The sequence below is a fragment of the Juglans regia genome, chromosome 6 (genome assembly GCF_001411555.2).
Source record: "Juglans regia cultivar Chandler chromosome 6, Walnut 2.0, whole genome shotgun sequence".
In the NCBI taxonomy this organism is placed as follows: domain Eukaryota; kingdom Viridiplantae; phylum Streptophyta; class Magnoliopsida; order Fagales; family Juglandaceae; genus Juglans; species Juglans regia.
Window position 1 is genome coordinate 35899840 of NC_049906.1, and position 19831 is coordinate 35919670.

General features: G+C 33.5%; 2 protein-coding genes across 2 annotated transcripts in view; both read left to right on the top strand.

The window, feature by feature from the left end:
• LOC108996729 (disease resistance protein RPV1-like) overlaps window positions 1-14996 on the top strand; it is a 105872-nt gene extending 90876 nt beyond the window's left edge. Inside the window, exon 8 of the transcript XR_004801761.1 lies at window positions 14939-14996. The gene's annotated coding sequence lies outside the window, so the exon portion shown is untranslated. The remainder of the gene's footprint in view (window positions 1-14938) is intronic.
• Window positions 9646-17936, top strand: LOC108984703 (disease resistance protein RML1B-like). The gene is made up of 7 exons (XM_035690794.1): window positions 9646-9780; window positions 10674-11000; window positions 12547-12780; window positions 12869-13373; window positions 14732-14825; window positions 14939-15060; window positions 17746-17936. Exons 1-7 carry the CDS (start codon window positions 9646-9648, stop codon window positions 17934-17936), a joined length of 1608 nt encoding a protein of 535 aa, XP_035546687.1.
• Window positions 17937-19831: the final 1895 nt, after the last annotated feature.

Here is a 19831-nt window from a genome sequence, read left to right on the forward strand (position 1 = left end):
CCTCTTTATGATTATTTTTGCCAATGATATATATATATTTGGCCAATTTGTATGAGAAATGCATTTATTTCCAAATCATTAGAAACTTTACTTGCTACTCTTACCTCTTCATTATGGCCTTACTCTTTCTGAGATTGTTATTCCTTTCAAATGGCCACATATGTTCATTAAATTAGTTTTGGCTTGGTTCGGATAAGATGTATGGCCACATATGTTCATTAAATTGGGGTACTCCAATTTACAATCTACTGATCTACAGCAATTCAATTAATGATAACCCAAGTAAGTCGCCCCTGTTCTTACTATACTATGTGGTTTGGTTTGTTCAGACGCTTATTGGATTGATTTGTTTGGAGGTTAGAGATTCCTCGAAAATCTCTGCAATAATAAGTGAAGTGTTGTGGCTTCTCTCTTCAGTTCTTTCTGGTTCTTGTTAATTGTTCTTTCCGTTATCTTACTGTGTGAGATTGAGGAATACCATTACATATTATATTTCCGTTGAGAGGAATTGCTATATGTGTCGTTCTCCAAACCCATTCTGGAGAACACTAGCAAGTTTTGGAAGAGGAGCCCCTGAATCTACAGCGGCGTCTAGGCATTCCAACCCATTTTCCCTACAGTTTTGTGTCGGGCAAGACAACCACCTGTTTGAGATATGATCATCAGGTCTCGTTATTTGAGGAGAGTCTCTCTCTCTCTCTCTCTCTCTCTCTCTCTCTCTCTTTAACTCTCAGGAGCACCTTTGGTCGAAGAAGCTGGAGTACACATTTTCTAATCTAATCAAATCACTCCCAACACTAAAAGCTCACTGCCTTTTCTGCAGTAAGTAGTGTCTTGCAATGTTTGTTAGTTTTCTTTTGGTTTGAATGATTGCAGTATATTGAATCTTGTCATCCCATTCTGATGTTACTAATTGTTGCATGTCTTCCCAGTTATGCAAGCCATGCACACAGAGCTTCTTCATCATTTGACAAACTATCTGTGGCACAGTCCCTAGCATGAGTTGTCCCAAGTGCAAGTTTTTTAGAAGTTGCAATGACGAATTATACTTCCATTCAAGCTTCAAAGTGTCTGCAAAGCTGATTTCCTATAGATTTAATGCCAGCCTTTTGCTGTAGCTTTGTAATCTGGAAATTCAACCTGTTACAACTTCCATTTTAGATATTATGTTAATGTTTTTATTCTGTACAACTTCCATTTGTAATCCTTTCTTCTGCAGAGTGTTAAGGCCAAGTTCTTCCAATTTCATTCCTATCTAAAGATTTAGCAAGTTGCTAGTTTTTCCAGTCATAATTGCTCAAAGGCTTGTCAAAATGTTTCTCTGTGTGATGTATTCCAAGGCATCTGCTGTTATGCTTTTCAAAAGATGCTGTGTGGGGATTGTATATATGTTTGGTTGGATATATATATATAATTTGGCCCCAAAAAGCATACTTTCTTGTAGTCGCTACTGATCATCAGCCTTAATTTCATACACTGTAACTTCTTCCATGGCCTTGCAAAACTTTGAATATATAAATAAATCATAAGTACCGAGTTTCCTGCTTCCACTTCCACCGACCAATAGGCACTTTTGCACATCATCATCCCTTACACAAATCTATTTTAAGCAAACTCAATCTGGACAGCCTAGCACATGTATTAACCGTAATGTCTGGTTCAAAGTTGTACCATGTATTAGCCAAGCACATGTATTATTACTCAATCCCCAACCAAGTTTCTAATTTAAAAATAACTCACAATTTGTATGATAATATTCTAACATGCATATGAGAGAATGCTGAGATATGGCTTTTATAAAGACCAATTGAAAGCAAGTATATGAGCATCACAGGTCACACAAAATATAAAAAAAAATTACATGATAAAATAAAGAAACTCATGCATGCGCATATTTAATAGAAGAACTACCCCCATCCCCTCATGACAATAAAATAAATTGATAGGAACAGAGAGATATATAGCAAAACAGGGGCCAGAGATTTACCTGACCCAAGCTTCCAATTACTCCCCACCGTGTAAACATTAAAGGTAGCAGCAACTGGCTGTAATGATTGCTCAGTCAAGCATGGCAATGACTGAGCGGTGATAACTGAAGACTCTCTTGACTGGCATTCTTCTTCGATTTGGACATCTGAAGACTCTTGTTCTCACTGGTTGTTCAAAACTTGTTTTTATTCCAAATATCCTGAAGGATGATTGTTGCTCAATAGACCTTCCCGGGCTGAAAATCTAGCTTTTAAACTCCAAAAGTGTTTTCCTCTCAAATATATATATATAATTATTTTTATATGCACACACACATAACTATAATTATAAATATAAATATAAAGAGGAAAATGACCCAACTGCAACTTGAATTCAACTTAAATTTAATATGCTTCAAAAGAGGTTGCATTGCAAGTTTTTTCTTCATTCAGGATGTGTGAAAACCATCATGGAATGCATATGTATGTTAAAAGTACGGTGAGATAAAGAAAAGGAAACAAGGGAAGGAAGAGGATCAAAAGAAGAAAAAGAGAGAGAAAGGAGGCCGGGGAAGGGGAAGAAAGGATGAAAAAGAAAAGAGAGTGAAAGAGAAAAGAAAAGAGAAAGAAAGGTAGTGGTATAATCGGTCCAGTCCGGTCAGTCTATAGGAGAATTTTTGGACCAGACTAAAAATTTCAGCCTACCTTTTTCCTGGTCGAGACCAAATCAATTACTCCAATAGACCGGACCGGACCATCAGCTATTGCTCTTGTTAGTCCATTTGGTCTAATTCGGTCTGTACACATAAAATAGGTCAAACGTACAAAAAACTCAAAGTCACTTCTAATCAAGTATATTTCGGCCCAACTATACAAAAAGGCCCACAATTTTTATACCTTTGGATATCAACTATTTAACAATTTCTTCAAAATTAGAGTAATTTTTACTTTCTTTCTTTTTGACAGATAAATTAATACAAAAAGTTATTTAAAAATTAAAATTAAAATTAAGTGAGCTCTAACTCTTTCATTGTTTTACCGATCATTAACCCTAATTTACTGGCAAAAGCAAGATTGTAATTTTTTTCTAAATCTTTTTGTATCGATAAGATTTATCCCTTACTTATATATATATATATATATATATATATATATATAATATCTAATGATTATATCTAATTATATGATATTAACGATGGGATCATAAAAGATTATAAATTATAACTTTTTTTTTTAATTAACAACCATATTTTACATATATATACACACACATATATATATATATATATATATATATATACACACACTAGTACACGTGCTACGTGCAAGGCACGTATGCCTAGCGCCTGATTGGAGGAATAAAAAAGACATACTAGACAATAGTATTATTTTTTATTGGTCGTAAGGATGCCGACGACCGTGACTACAACTACTTATTTTTTATCGATATTGGATCCCTTTACACGGTTTCATATAAATCAACCGAGCAATTACTTTTGTTAGGATTTCATATAAATTGACCGTCCAAACATCAACTCTTAGCGAATAATTAATAATTTTGGGATTTTTTTTATTTTTAAAAATAATTAAAAGTGTTTATGAAATTTTTTTTTTTAAAAATGTATACTAGTCGATACCGAATTTACACTCTTTCTATTTGGGAACAACATCTGTGCTAAAACAAAGTAAAGTCAATTGTTGTGGGACCAAATTGAATTTACACTCTTTCTATTTATACTAGTCAATACCGAATTTACACTCTTTCTATTTGGGGTGCTCTTTACCAATTTTCCGATGTGGGAACAATATAGTTAATTTCCAAAGTAACATGCATGCACCCATCTACACGGTTTTGAACTTTAATTAATTTCCACCGATTAGGATTATTTTAATTAAATTCTACTATCAACTTTAGACTTTTGATCAGTTTTTGATCTGACGTGGGAGCATTGAAAATTCATTCCAAAGTAACATGCACCCATCTAGACAGCAATAATGAGGGATCGAGGATGGATTATTGGTCGTAAGGTATTTAAGTACCTACCAAAGTTACCAATTATCATATTTAATAGGACGATGAATATTTTTGTTCTTTTTTAATTAAATAAACTTGCACCGTATTGGAATTTTAGACTTTGGATACTTCTTTCTCAATTTCCAGACGTGGGAACAGCATAGAATGATTTTCATGTGCTAAACAAGTTTTATTAATTGCTGTGGGACCAATTAATTTTAAACAACTTTGAAAATTTAAAGTTGTATCTTTGTGGGATATTCTTCTGTCTTTTTACAAAAAAGTCATCATCTAATGGAAATCAAAGGACCAACTTGAACATCTTTGTTTTCTTTTCAAAAAGTATCAACTTGCTTTGAGCCTTTGAGACCAAATTGATCACTTTAAGGCTAGTTAGGAGTGTAACCGGTCCGATCCTGTCCCGTTTCGGACAAGATTTAAGACCAAACCAGTATATACCGGTTTTGAATTTTTTAAAACCGATTACGCTCCGATTATCTTCATAAACCGGTACCTCCGGTTTTATAGGTTTCCAGTTTTTTTAAAATGTAAAAAATATATAATAAAGTGTTACTTCTTATGATAAAATGTTATTAATAATTTAATATATATATATATTTTATGTTTAAAGCATATGATCAATTAAATTTTCATTTTTAAGATTAAATTTTTATTTTATAAATTATAATAACATTATATTGTATATAATTATATTAATAACATATAATCAAACAAATTACAAACATTCACATTTAAGATTAACATTTTTTTTTATAATTTATAAATTATAATATGAAATTATTTCATATATGATATATAATTATATATTATATATAAAACTTATATATATAATATTTTGTATAATATATAAAATTAATTTATATATATATATATATTTTTCCAACCGGTCCGGTTCGGTTTGGTCCGGTCCCGAAAACTACAGAACCGAAACCGGACGGGATCCGGCCTGTTTTCATAATATAGGAACTGGTTTCGGACTGGACCGGTTCAAAACCGGACCGGTTGGTCCGGTTTAGTCTGGTCTGGTCCGGTTTAAATTTACACCCCTAAGGCTAGCAACGGAAAACAGGGGAAAAGAGAAAAAGAAAGGAGGAGAAGGGGAAAAAAGAGAGGAAAGAGATAAGAAAATAGAAAGAAATGAGGGGGAAAGATGGGAAGAAGAAGAGGAAAATGGAGAGGTGAAACTGAAAAGTTGGTGTTTGATTTCCAGTGCCAAGTGACCAGCTTGTATTGGAATTATTGCGTACTGACACTCATGACCAGCTTGTATTCTTTAGTTTTTTTTAAGAGTAATGTTATTCATAATCTATTTTCTCATCATCATCTCATCATCTCATAATATGTTATTAGATGATTAGAGATAACTATTTATTATGTTTTACTTGTGAACCTATTATTTAATGCCACATAATGTGATGATGAGAGGATTATGAGAAAAATGATGATGAGTAGAATTTTTCTTTTTTTTAATCATGTCGATGACTGCGACTACAACCACTCATTTTTGGTCGGTATCGGATATTGGATATGGGAAATGGTTGGGCCACCGAGAGGTGGTCCTGAGACATTTTCTCGATACTGTTTTTAATTTTTTACTTAGGATTTGTCACTGAAATTAAGAGTTGTCATATGTTTCATATATAATGTTAAAATTGCTCACATATGTTGGATGGCTTGGATTATGGGCAACTCACTCTATTGATCTCAACTTTTGAGTATAGGAACGCTCTATATGCAAATACAAGTTGGCTATTTTATTTATTTATTTATAGGAATTATTGCGTAATGACAATCATGACTAGCTTGTATTCTTTTGTTTTTTTTAAGAGTAAGGGTACTTAAAATCCATTTTTTCATTATCCTCTCATCATCATATAATATGGCATTAGATTATTAGAGACTATTTATTATGTTTTACTTGTAAACCTATCATTTAATGCCACATAATGAGATGATGAGAGAATGATGAAAAAAAACCATTGAATCTTTTATGGGCCTACTAGAATCTATATATTTGTTCTATCTCAATCTGTCTTCAATTTTATTTTTTTCTCCCTCTTTCTAAATATCAAGATAAAGGGGACAGTAAACATATCAGCTCCTTGTTCCTCCACATATTAAATTATATTACCTTTGGTTATTGACTCATTATTGTAGATCAATAGCAATTTATATTTTGGTATTTGCAACTCAAATTTTATGTTAATTATGATGTGTTTTACTATTGAATAATGCTAGAGTCACCGCGGGGGGCATTGGGCTCTAGCATGTATTTTTTTGTGGTTTTTTTTTTTAGTTTTTTTTATATAGATTTTTTTAACAATTTTAAATATTTTAAAAAAATAAAAACAATTCACAACATCATTAAAAAATACTTCCTTAAAACCGTAGTAAAATAAAAAATCATAAAAAAATATTTTTTTATTTTACTTTGTGATTAAAGAAGTATGTTTTTATTTTTTATTTTTTTTACTTTCTAATTAAGGAAATGTTTTTTTAATGATTTTATATTTTTTTTTAAATATCTAAAAGTGTTAAAAAAATCTATGTAAAAATTAACTTCAAAAAAACACATAAAAAAACATATAAAACAACACATACTATTTGCTTAGTAAGTAAATTACTTGACCCCACAAACACGGTTTTGAACAAAAGCTACTATACTGATAATTAATTACAGTGTGAACTTAATTTAGACCTTTGATTCTTCTTAATTAATTTATTGATTTCCTCAACAGCCTTTTCCCTACAACTAATTTGCTTTCGGATCGAATCGATCACGTTAAAAGAGCATTAATTATTGGAAGTCACAAAAGTCAATCAGTTGTAAAGTATATCATTGTACCTGGACCTGCTCCAATATCTATATGCAGGTTGTTGCCCATTAGAAGTTGCCGAGAAGGTTCTCTTCTTTTTCAGACCCACTTCGGAGACATTTGTTGGGAAATTAAATCGGGAGAAAGATCTAACATCCGGAAGATTGGTGACAAAGACCTAATTAGATGCCACTTTAAGGAAGTTGCCAAGAAATTTCATTCTATCTTTTCTTTTAACACATGATTTGGTTTATATACCAAAAATATATCCAAGTCATGCATGTCATCGACATATTTATGAACAATTATGATTTTAGTTCTCAGCATGAAATATTTTATAAAAAAATTTATGTTAAGTATATTTACGTTATAATGACTTCTTTACTAAGTCTTCTACTCATTTTAGTTTGTTTTATATTTTTAAATCATCCCAGGCTAAAATATTTATGAAGGTAGAGCTACAGAACGTGACTTGGTTTAGGAAGGCATGATAGTGGCCTAGATCATGTACAAAGATTTTAAGTTATTATTTTTATAGCACATACTTCAGGAAATTTAATAAATGATTTTGCACACTCTCTTATAATCTCAATATTTAAATAAAGAACGATTTTATAGGATCTTTGTATCTAGCGCTTCTTTGAGAAAGAGTCATTATCGGCACACGGTGACGATTCGGGCCTCGATTGGTGTGGTTTGGAGTCCCGTTGGAAATCTGGAGCGATGGTGAGATGCTCATTCGTACATTCATAGCAGTGAATTAATTAATAAAAAATAAATACAACAAATATAGATAGAGATAGAGATACACAAATTTACGTAGTTCGGCACAGTGCCCAATGGTCGTTTGGAGGGCAAATCCACTATATAATATGAGTGTTTTACAGTCTCTCAAGGTTTCTCGTTTGTTTTGGTATAATGGAGGTCAAAGACATTTTTTTGGAGAAAATATCCTAAAGCTCTTATTCTCAGGTTGAAGATGACCTCTCTGTGTTCTCGTCCTCCTCCTTGGTCGTCTGGAAGTGCTCCTTTTCTTTTATTAAACCTCTATCAGTGGTTGGTGAAGATCTCGACTTTATGTGGCTTCACCTGTCTTGTGTGTTTGACTCGCTTTGTCTCTCTTTTTTTTTCTTTTTTTTTTTTATTTTTTTTTTCTCTTTCCTGTCACCTCCTTCTTTTTTCTCTAACACTTGTTTTTCCTTGTCTCTTATTTCTCTTTTTTCTATTATCTTTTCCTAGTCTTCTCCCTTTTCTATTCTCCCCCTTAGCTTCTGATGATGATTTGGGCTTAGTGAGTCTTCGGTTGGCCTAGAATATTTACCCCCAACATAAATGAACTCATATAATAGTATGTATATATATGTGTGCGTGTGTGTTTTTTTTTATATTTAATTAAGTACTCAAAATAAATATAACGTATTATCTCTGTTCATCTAAATTTTGGGATTAGCTAAAAATTATTTTAAAATATGGACTCTTATAAATTAGTGATTAGCGTGGTGCAAGGAGCTGTAATATTCTTGGACTCTTATAAATTCAATTAATAGTACGAATTAGATATAAAAAGAAAATAATTAAATACCAAACTTTCAATTGGATTTGACACAAAAGCTACTCACCCACGCCAATAATATTGATGGATTGGCTTAATAAGAGAATAATATAGTAATTAAATAATAAAGTTGCATGGAACTAGTTTATGTCCAAAATAACACGCGCCCATCTACACGGTTTTGAATTTTAATTAATTTCCACTATCAACTTTAGACTTTTGATCAGTTTTTCTGACGTGGGAGCATTGAAAATTCATTCCATTAACTACGCCTGCTCTAACATATATATATATATATATCTTTCGTTCTCCTCACCGCAATATAAATGACAGATCGAGGATGGATTATTGGTCGTAAGGTATTAAAGTACCAAAGTTACCAATTATCATATTTAATAGGATGATGAATATTTTTGTTCTTTTTTAATTAAATAAACTTGCACCAAATTGATGTGGGACCAAATTGATCATTTTATACAACTTTGAAGGTTGAAAGTTCCGCAATCGTACAGAATAAACATTGTTAAGATATAAAATAATAAAATCTACCTCTTCCCATCAGCTTAAGCTTTTGGGACAAGTGGTGATTTCACATGGTATATCAGAGCAGAGGTCCTGAGTTCGAACCCTGACTCTACACTCTATCCCATTTAATTAAATATTCCACTTGTTGGGCCTACTCATTGAGGGAAAGTCTGGCCCACAAGTGAGGGGGAGTGTTAAGATATAAAATAATAAAATCTACCTCTTACCATTAGCTTAAGCTTTTGGGACAAGTGGTGATTTCACAAACACATGCATGCATGTTCGACGTTGTTGCCGAGAAGTTTCTCCTTTCTATGACCCAATTTATCTCTATAATTATTTATTTGGGATAAGTTCTGCAACTCTATAATTGGACCTCTTGCTAGATTGTAATCGCGCATATGTACTGTGAGCATGACTTCTTCTTCTATGGCCTTTCAATCAGGAGCTTCTTCCTCTTCTTCATCCTCTTCATCTCCTTCCATCCATCCATGGAATCAGGATGTATTCTTGAGCTTTAGAGGTGAAGATGTTCGCCATAACTTTATTTCCCATCTATACCAAGCTTTGGATCAAAGGGGAATCAATACTTACATAGACAACATTCTTGAAAGAGGGGAGGAGATTTCACCGGCACTTTTCAAAGCTATTGAAGGGTCAATGATTTCTATCATTGTATTCTCTAAAAACTATGCAGAATCTAGATGGTGATTAGATGAGCTATTGAAGATTCTTGATTGCAAGGAAACAATGAAGCAAATTGTTCTACCAATTTTTTACGACGTAGATCCATCAGAAGTACGGCATCAAAAAGGGATTTTTGGAGAATCCTTTGATAAACTTGGAGATAAGCTCAAGGATAACGCAAAGATGCTGAAATGGAAGGTAGCTTTGCAAAGAGTAGCTGATTTGTCTGGTTTCCCATTAGCGAAATTCCGATAAGCTTTGCCTATATATACTTTCTCATGTTAATGCGCATGCTATATTTGAGAAATTTATGAGGAAAATTGAGACAAATAATAAAGGATCTGATTGGTGAAGATAAAATATCATACAAAAGGAAAACAATTTGATATTTATGATTATTTTTGGGATTGAATAATTATATGCAAAAAAAAGTCAAATTTTAGAAATCCTTTCTGATTCAGGGATTAAATATCTACTACGACTACCACATTAGTTTCACATAACGTTTAGTTTCAATTTGTTTCTAGATATAAAGACTCACAAAATCTCTTAAATTATAAATTTTAGATTATGTTTTGTTATGAAACAATGTTCAGATTAAAGAAGGAGAAAAGCTACCGGCCTTTTACACTGTAATCTACCGCTGTCACTTTGTTATGGAGAATGAAAAACACTATATATTTAAACTTAATTAGATTCATACGTCATCTATTGTGAAAAGTACTCTAACTATTTCAATTTGTCTTCTCTTTTTTATCGATAGGGATGAGTCAGCATTTATCCAAGAAATCATTCAATGGGTGGACATAAGAATAGTAAATCAAACACTTTTAAGTGTTGCATGGCATCCAGTTGGGATAGATTCTCGTATACGAGACATTTATGATCAACATCTAAATATCGAAATGAATGATATTATACGTGTGGTAGGGATATTCTGAACTGGTGGAATTGGTAAGACAACTATTTCAAATGATATCTACAACCGGATTTCTTCTCAATTTGAAGGAAGTTGTTTCTTAAAAGACGTTAGAGAAACTTCAAAACGGACAGGAGGTCTACTTTAGCTGCAAAATACACTTTTGTCCAAGATCTTAGGAACAATATCGAATATTGATGATGTTGACAAAGGAGTCAATGTGATTCGAGATAGACTTTGCTCTAAAAGGATTCTACTAGTTCTTGATGACGTGAATGAGATGGTCCAACTAGAAAAACTAGCTAGAGATCGTGATTGGTTTGGCTCAAGAAGTAGAATTCTCATCACAACAAGAGATCAACACTTATTAGAAGTCTTTGAAGTTGATTCAAAATACGAGGTGAAGATTTTGGATGAGAATGAAGCTCTTCGACTGTTTAGCTTGCATGCTTTCAAGAAAGATGAACCACTTGAAGGTTATGTGGAACTCTCTAAACAGGTAACAAAATATGCTCAAAGATTCCCAAAGATGATATTCAGAAAGTACTCTTAGTGAGTTATGAAGGTCTGCATGTTACTGAGAAGCAAATATTCCTTGATATTGCATTTTTCTTCAAAGGAGAATGTTTGGCTAATGTCAAGAAAATATTTGATTGTTGTGGTTTTTTCCCCGTTCATGGAATCAAGAGGCTTATAGACAAGTGTCTTATTACTATTACTATTGAATGGAGTGGTGAAAGTGTCCATATGCATGACTTGCTACAAGATATGGGATGAGCAATTGTTTGACTAGAATCACCCGAAGAACCTAGCAAACGTAGTAGACTCTGGTTTCATGAGGATATCCGTGAAGTGTTGGAAGAAAGTATGATAAGAGTAAAAAAGAATATCTTGTGTTTTACATTTATTTCCTTTTCCAAAAGTGAAACCTAGTGATTTTTTTATTTTTTTTTGAGAAAATATAAGTCGTATGAATTTATACCTAAAGAAATATATATATATATATATATATATATATATATATACATAAAAGTAATCCAACAAATTAATGTAGCTTGACATGGTTCATCAAATTATAAAATCACTTTTTTTGTAAAGTAGATCTAATGGATCAGATAAAGACACGTTAGTTTGTATAATTTTTTTATGGATATAGCAGTACTCATGTATATTTTTCTAATTTCATGTCTACTGTCTCCTCAAGCTAGCGTTTGTTTTATTCAAAGTTATAGGAGAGTACATAAGTTGGTTAAAAGACAATCTTTTATATTTTAGCATGTTGTCAATTTAGTATTGGAAATTTTATATTTTAGCATGTTGTCTATTTAGTATTGGAGATTTTAGCAGAGTAATATTAATTGATAAGTACGGAGTATTATTTTTCGACATATGAAAAGACTTAGAATCTTTATAAATCGTAATGCACGTTTTTCTTGTGCACCCAATTATCTCTCTGAGAAGTTAAGAGTACTTGATTGGCCTCAATATCCTGGAGAGTTTTTGCCACGTAATTTCAGAGGAAAGAAACTCATTATTTTGAGAATGCATGATAGCCTCGTAAAGGTGTTGGGGGATGGATTCAAGCCCAAGGTACGTACACAATTATAATCATCATCAACGACTTTTTTTTTTCATTGAATTATGTAGTAAAGTCCATTAAAAACTTTTCCTCTTTTTCTTTTACAGAATTTGACTACTATGAATTTCAATCATTGTGAATTCTTTGAAAAGATTCCGGATCTTTCGAGCATCTCAAATTTGAAGGAATTGAGTGTCATATATTGTACAAGACTAGTTGAGGTGCATGATTCCGTTGGATCTTTGGAAAATCTTTCTACGTTGGATTTTGGAGGATGCTCTAAACTCCAAATCCTTCCAAGAAGCCTCAATTTGAGATCTTTACATTGGCTTAATTTTGATGATTGCTCAAGCCTTCGTTATCTTCCTGAAATCGAGTGTAAAATGGAATATTTAAGTCAATTAAATCTAAAGAACGCCGCAATAGAAGAACTGCCTTTATCCATAGGAACCTCGTTGGACTTCAGGGTCTTTCCATGTGGAAATGTGAGAAACTTGAAGAAATAATAGAGCTTCCACCAAATATAAGACACATAAATGTTAGTGGATGCAAATCATTAGAGAGATTTTCGGAAGTATCAAAAATATTGGAATTCAATGGAAGCCACATCAGATCGCTACAAAGAATTGAGTTGTCCGGTTTCGACAAAATGCATGAGAATATATGGAATGATAAAGTGCAAAATCCATTATTGTGGAAGGTATGTATGTATGTATGTGTGATCTGATTTTTAATAGTATGCATGTATTGCTTAAATTAAATTGATGATGATATTTAACGTTTAACAGGGATTCTATGAATATGATGCTACTTTGTTTCCAGAATATCAGATTCCAGAGTGGTTGAGTTATGTTCATGAGTTTTTAAAAGATAATGATGATGGCAGACAGAGGGGAGAAGAAGAGTGGGTATTAGATATTGAGGGGCCATACTATTTGGAAGATATAAGCGGAATTGTATTATATCAGGTAATGTTTTTGCAAGATGCTGAAAGCTGGAGGAAATATATTGGTTGTAGTGCTAAGATAACCACTAACGGCTCAAATCATGTATGCTGTATTAAAGAAGGAGTACTATTGGTTAATATGGATTTGGACAGTGCAACGGAAAATACGCCTGGATATGTTGTATGGGAGGGGTACTCCAATTTACAATCTTTTGAACTAAAGGTTTTGGACAATTTGCGAGTTCAATTTGATCGTTTCTATGAGAGGAAGGTGTCGTTTTATAAAAGTTGCAGAGCCAAAGTGGTATACAAGAATGAAATGAGAGCAAAAAAAATGGATGAAGAAAGTAAGTCACCCCTGCTCTTTTGATTTTCACGTAATATTTGATTTCCTCCTCTTTGAGTATTATATTTTTTTCCCTTTCTTTTTTATTTCGAATTGAGAACTCATGATATTGAGTCACAATTCGGGTAGTTTCAAGGTATCGAGAAAGCAGGGCAACCCAACTATTTCAAGCAGTTTCAGGTGAGATTTTCCTTTCATTTTTGTTTGTTCTCTCTGGTATTTGATTACTTGAAACTACCCTAACAGATTAGTCGAAGTGCAAAATTCCATTGGATCCCTAGAAAAGCTTTCTTATATGAGTTTTGAGGGATGCTTCCACAATAATCACTTGGCTTTTTACTTTGTTCGTTTACTTATAGCCATTCGTTTGTTTCTTGGATGATGAATTCAAGTGTTGTGCTGCCCTGAAAATTTTCTTCTATATCGTTATTGCAGCAAGTATCTGCTAAAAGTCAGAAAACACCTCTCCTTATTCAAAAACTCCCATTAAGCTAGGGAGCAAGTATCTTTGTCGTAATGTCTCTGTATTTTGTTCTGTTTTATAAATTCATCATCCAACACCAGCCTCATTTAGTACTAACCCTTTGTATTTTGTGTTTTTATCAAATTTTTACCATAAAAGTAGTGCGCTTAGACTTGTAGTCTTTGTAAATTAGGCATAGTTGTGATGCCCTTGTGTTCTCGGAAAATGGATTCCATTGTTAAGAGTCCTTGATGATCTGTTTTCGAAAAATTGATGATGATCCTACATATACCAACTATCTTTATGAGTTATTAGAAATTGAAATTGTTAAGAGTTCGGTTAATGTCCAGCTGAGCGGAAGAGAAGAGATGAGTGGAATTGTTCTGCTTTCTAAAGAACATGGCATCTCTAGGTGTTTTATTTATGATGCTGAGATAACCTGTAATGGCTCAATTTGTATGAGAAAAGCATTTATTTCCAAATCATTAGCAACTTTACTTGCTACTCTTACCTCTTCATTATGGCCTTACTATTTCTAAGATTGTTATTCCTTTCGAATGGCCACATATAAGCGAAATAACCACGGATTATATTTTCTCTGATGGGTGGGAATAGCATCTGTGCTAAAAAAGAGTAAATGGTCATAGCATTAATGCCGTAATTTCTACGTCCTTTTGTTTGAACGACCATACCGTCAGATAATGCCCCTAATTTCTATGTCAGAGAGTCCTTTATCAATTTCTAGACGAGGGAACGGCATCTGTGCTAGAACCGAGTAGAGTCAATTAATGCTTTGGTGGTTGTACAAATATATGGATGATAAAGTGCAAAATCCTTTATTGTGGAATATTTGAATCTCAACGATTGTGTCCTATTAAAGTCTGACTTCTTTACAGCATTTCATTTCTCATCCACTTTGGGAACGCTAGAACTGTCAAGGAGTGATAACGTTATCCTTCCTGCAAGCATCAAAAGATTTGTTGGATTGAGGTGCCTTATGACATGGTCATTGTTTATGGTCTCTCTCTCTAATACGTATTTGTGTATGCCATTAATTTTTATGGGTTGTATTACTGAAAGTTATAATGTTATTCATTCAACAGGGACAACTTGAAGAGGCACTTTCAGGTGGAATTATATTTCCGGGGAATAGGATTCCGGACTGTTTTAGGAAAGATGGAAAGTTTCAAAGAAAGAGGCATTCTTCGACTTGGTAGATTTGGAGGTGAAGGACTATGATGATCCAAAGGTAGATTTGGGGTTAGAGCTTCGACTTGTTTGAGATGGATAATGACATGTACGTTTATAAGAGCTGAATCTTAAGACCACTACACTATTGCTACTGTCTTCCATCTCTCTCCCTCTCTCTCTCTCTCTCTCTCTCGTTATTTATAAGATTGAACAATTTGGAGGTAACCGTCAATCTTGCCAAAAGTGGGGGAAATCTTCATGCTTAGCTTGTAAGCTTTTCACTTTGGTTGTTTACTTATAGCCATTAGTTTGTTTCTTGCATGATGAATTCAATTGTTGTGCTGCCCTGAAATATTTCTTCTATAGCCTTATTACAGCAAGTTTCTGCTAAACACACTTTGCTGAAAAACCAGAATACACCACTTATCTCATTCAAAAACTCCCATCAAGTTGGAGAGCAACATATACAAAACAACGAAATATTGATACGGACTTCTTTTATAGATTTTAATAATCTGTCTTGTCTAGGATGCTTTGGTGAGACTTAATGATGTCATTATACAAGAGAAATCAGTTGGGAAATCCAAAATAATCTATCTCAGTTATTAAAGATTTTAATGATGTCATTAAATAAGTGCCAAGGTGAGACTTAATGATGTCATTATACAAGAGAAATCAGTTTCTGGTCCATTCCTTTAGTTCAAGTTCTCACCTGGGTTCAATTTTCATTCAGATGGGAAAAGATATTGAAGTTTCATGTAGCAGTGAGAAGAAAATACAAGCACTTGTGCAGCAGTGGGAGGAAACAACTCTGGGGGGCCATCATATTTGCCAAAACCTGTCAACTCCATTCAGTGCATCCAAATCAGAGTGAAGAAACTCTTCCAGTAATCACTGAAGCAGTCAACAGAAAACTGGATAAGATGATCATAGAAGGAGATTTTCTAGTGCTAACCACAGCATTTCAAAAACGCCCACATAAACTTCGTTTCTCATAGACCATATATGTTGATACCAATCACTGTCATTTGCTAATTGCTGGAATTTCCATCGACAAAAACTCATGATATCTCAGTTGGAGTTGTTTTAGCTATAATTTATTCTGTGGGGTTCTAGCTAAGTATTCATATCAAGAGCATTTACATAATTTCAAGATGATCCCAGGCATTTGGAGAACGTACGTTAGACCAGATTTAGAACAAGTTAGTGCAGGGTAACCTAACTATTTCAGGCAATTTCAGTAGCTTTAGTACTTGTGCCAAGTTTGAATGTGACCTGCAATGCTAGTATATGTAAGGTTTTTGGTCTGAGTTTTGCACCATTTGTGTAATCTGGCAAAGGCATTTAAATCTTGGATATAAGCTAGTGGCTTTACTCTGCAAGACCTCTTTTTTATTATTAATTTTTGCTAATGATATGGTCACTTTGTATATGTAATTCTGGCTATTGAGTCTCTGGTAAATTCCTTTCAAATTTGTTGTCTTTTTTAACCGATCGAATGTGTACTTTTGCCTTTTGTCTGGTAATATTCTTTTGGGCTTTTCCATGTTTGCAGCATTGGAGCCTTACCACCCACTATTGATGCTACAATGACACTGAGCCCCGTCCAGCATTTAGCATTTGATTGAGAACAAGTTTGTGCAAGGCAACCCAATAGTGAATGGTTTTGGTTTTGGTTTTGGTTTTGGTTTTGCTCTGAGTTTTGCACTATTTGTGTAATCTTGCAAAGGCAAGTACTACCCTTAAGATCTCTTTATCATTATTTTTGCCAATGATATATAAGGGCAATTTTATTATATTTTATTTTTTATGGTAAGTCAAGTAGCACCCCTGCAATGCTAGTATATGTATGGTTTAGAAATCAAGCTTGTTGCTTTACTCTGCAAGACCTCTCTTTCATTATTTTTGCTAATGATACTGTCAATTTGTATATGCAATTCTGGCTATTGAGTCTATGTGGTAAATTCCTTCTTTTTTTTTTTTTTTTGTCGTTTTTAACCGAATGTGACAATTATAACTTCCAATGATTGTCGTTTCTTAACAAATTTGAATAAATCAAACGGCCAGGTATCGAGTATAGGAATTGAACAGCATAATATATTTTCTCTGATGAATGGAAGGATTCAAAGTTACCGATTATCATATTTAATAGGATGATGAATAGAATGATGATTTTCATGATCATCTTTTTCAACATGCATCTGTGCTAAAACAGGAAAACAGAGTAAAGTCAATTGTTGTGGGACCAATTAATTGATCATTTTAAACTACTTCGAAAGTTTAAAGTTCTATCTTTGTGGGATACTCTTCTGTCTTTCTACAACAAAGTCATCATCTGAAAATAGAAAGAAAGAGGGCCGGAGAAGTTTTGACGCTGGAACATACCAAATTGAAGGCATGCTGATAGATTTACCTAAAGAAGACTTGATATGCTTGAGGTCAGAGGCATTCACGAAGATGAAAAAGTTGAGATATTTCATAAAACATAATGCACGCTTCTACGAGGCTCTTAGTTATCTTTCTAACAAGAGTTAAGAGTACTTATTTGGAACAGATATCCGTCGCAATAACTGCCATATAATTTTCATGGAAAGAAACTGGTTGATCTTAGAATAAGGGGATTGCAGGTACAACCATTAATTAAAATATTTCTTTCCTTAATTTTAGTTATGTTGTAATCATATTTGAAGTGAACTTTATCTCCAATTTTGCTTTACAGAATTTCCAGAATATGACCAGAATGGAATGGACTTGTCTTCTTGTGAATCTCTGACAAAACCCCGTGATCTTTCTCGGATTCCAAATTTAGAGTGGCTCGATTTTGCTGATTGTACAAACTTAGTTGAGGTTCATGCTTCTGTTGGATCCCTTAATAAGCTTGAGCATCTCGACTGGCAGTTACTGGTTTAAAGGTCATATTGTTTCATTTAAAGACCAAAGAGGTATAACCTAGCCTAGTGGTCAACAAGCGCCTCACTTGGGAAATAGAGGGCATTGGTTTGAGTCTCTAGAAGTGCCTTTTCAATTAAATTGATTTTTGAAACAATACACCCTATCAAAGTGCCTATTCGGCCCATGTGCAAACACCAAGTGTTGTGACTCTTTGGCCCATGTGCAAGGCTTGGTTGGCCCAAGCATTGTGTCTGTCCAAGTCCAACACTTTACAAAATTATAAATCAAATTGCACTTGTGGAGTTTTGAACTCCTACCCTTTCATTTGAAACAACATACCCTTACCATTGAACCAATGCATCTCTTGGAGATAATAGTTCACTAAAATAAATAATAACCCACATTCAATAAATTCACATATTTAATATCACAATCTATAATAAATATAACAATCCCCCACTTAGATTGCGATATTAAATTTTCAGTCAAATTTTGATATCCTCATGCATACAAGAAGGTATCTCTCGACTTAAACCTTCAATTAGTGTAAATATCTCAAATTCTTGACAAAGTCAATGGTGGCCTAGGCTTAAACCAAGACTCTATACGCTAAGAACGGAAATACCACACACATGATTCTATCCAATTTTAGAGAGATAACTCACCAAATATTTGCATTAATTCATGTGCTCCATCCTGGCATTCATGAACATTTACAAAAGTAAACCTTAAACTTTTGCTAGAAGTTGTCCCCACCTCTTATGTTCACATAGGTAAAGTTCCTTAATGTGTCTCTGTTACTTCAGATATTTATACAACTATTGAACTTCATTAAGAGTATAATACTCATCCTACATTTAGCGTGACAGCCAGCACTGACCATCCTGGAAGGGTTTCTCATATTAAATTAAATTTCAGTGCTATCCCAGCCACATAACTGTAACTTGTTATTACCCATTAAACCTTAGACTATTTATTAATAGTGTAAGGTTGGGTTCCTATTACAGGTGACTTTTAAAAGAAAGGTTTCAAACCCATTCCACTAGATGTACTATTCACCATATCTCTCGAGAGTCCCTTTGTGAAAGGATCCGTCAAGTTTTTAGTTGACCGCACATATACAATAGTGATAATACCATCACTTATCAATTGTTTGACATATTCATGTCTCAAACTAATATGTCTAGATTTTCCATTATAAACCTTACTATAAGCCCTAGACATAGTAGCTTCACTATCACAGTACAAAGAAATGACTGACATCGGTTGTGGCCACAACTTTATGTCATATAACAAATTCCTCAACCATTTTGCCTCTTTGCCTGCTGCCGCCAAGGCTACAAATTCAGATTCCATTGTAGAATGTGAAATACATGTCTGTTTCTTAGAAGCCCATGAAACAGCTCCACTACCAAGGGTGAAAACCCAACCAGACGTAGCCTTATTATCACTTACACTAGTAATCCAACTAGCATCACAATATCCTTCTAGTACAGCAGGAAAATTGGTATAATACAGTCCTAACGAACTAGTTCTTTTAAGGTACCCAAGGACTCTACCAATTGCTTTCCAATGCTCCGTACTAGGATTACCCGTATATCTAGAAAGTTTACATACTGCAAATGAAATATTTGGCCTAGTGGAATGCATTGCATACATTAAACTACCAATTGCACTAGCATATTCTAACTGAGCAGCTGCTCTACCAGCATTCTCAGTTAATTTAAATGAAGAGTCATATGGGATATTTGCTTCTTTAATTCTTAAGTGTTGAAATTTAAGAAGCATTTTCTCAACATAATGAGATTAACATAAAGCATAACCCCCAATATGTTTCTTTACTTTGACACCCAAAATAGTGTCAACTTCATTAAGATCCTTCATTTTGGACTTTGAAGATAAATACTTCTTAG

Bases quoted from the DNA above. Each gene is read 5' to 3' on its own strand.
- LOC108984703 (XM_035690794.1), top strand. From the start codon at position 9,646: ATGAAGCAAATTGTTCTACCAATTTTTTACGACGTAGATCCATCAGAA. The intron at 12,781-12,868 runs GTATGTATGTAT...AACGTTTAACAG, and splicing joins AAAATCCATTATTGTGGAAG to GGATTCTATGAATATGATGC. The intron at 15,061-17,745 runs GTGAAGGACTAT...TTTGCTTTACAG, and splicing joins TCGACTTGGTAGATTTGGAG to AATTTCCAGAATATGACCAG.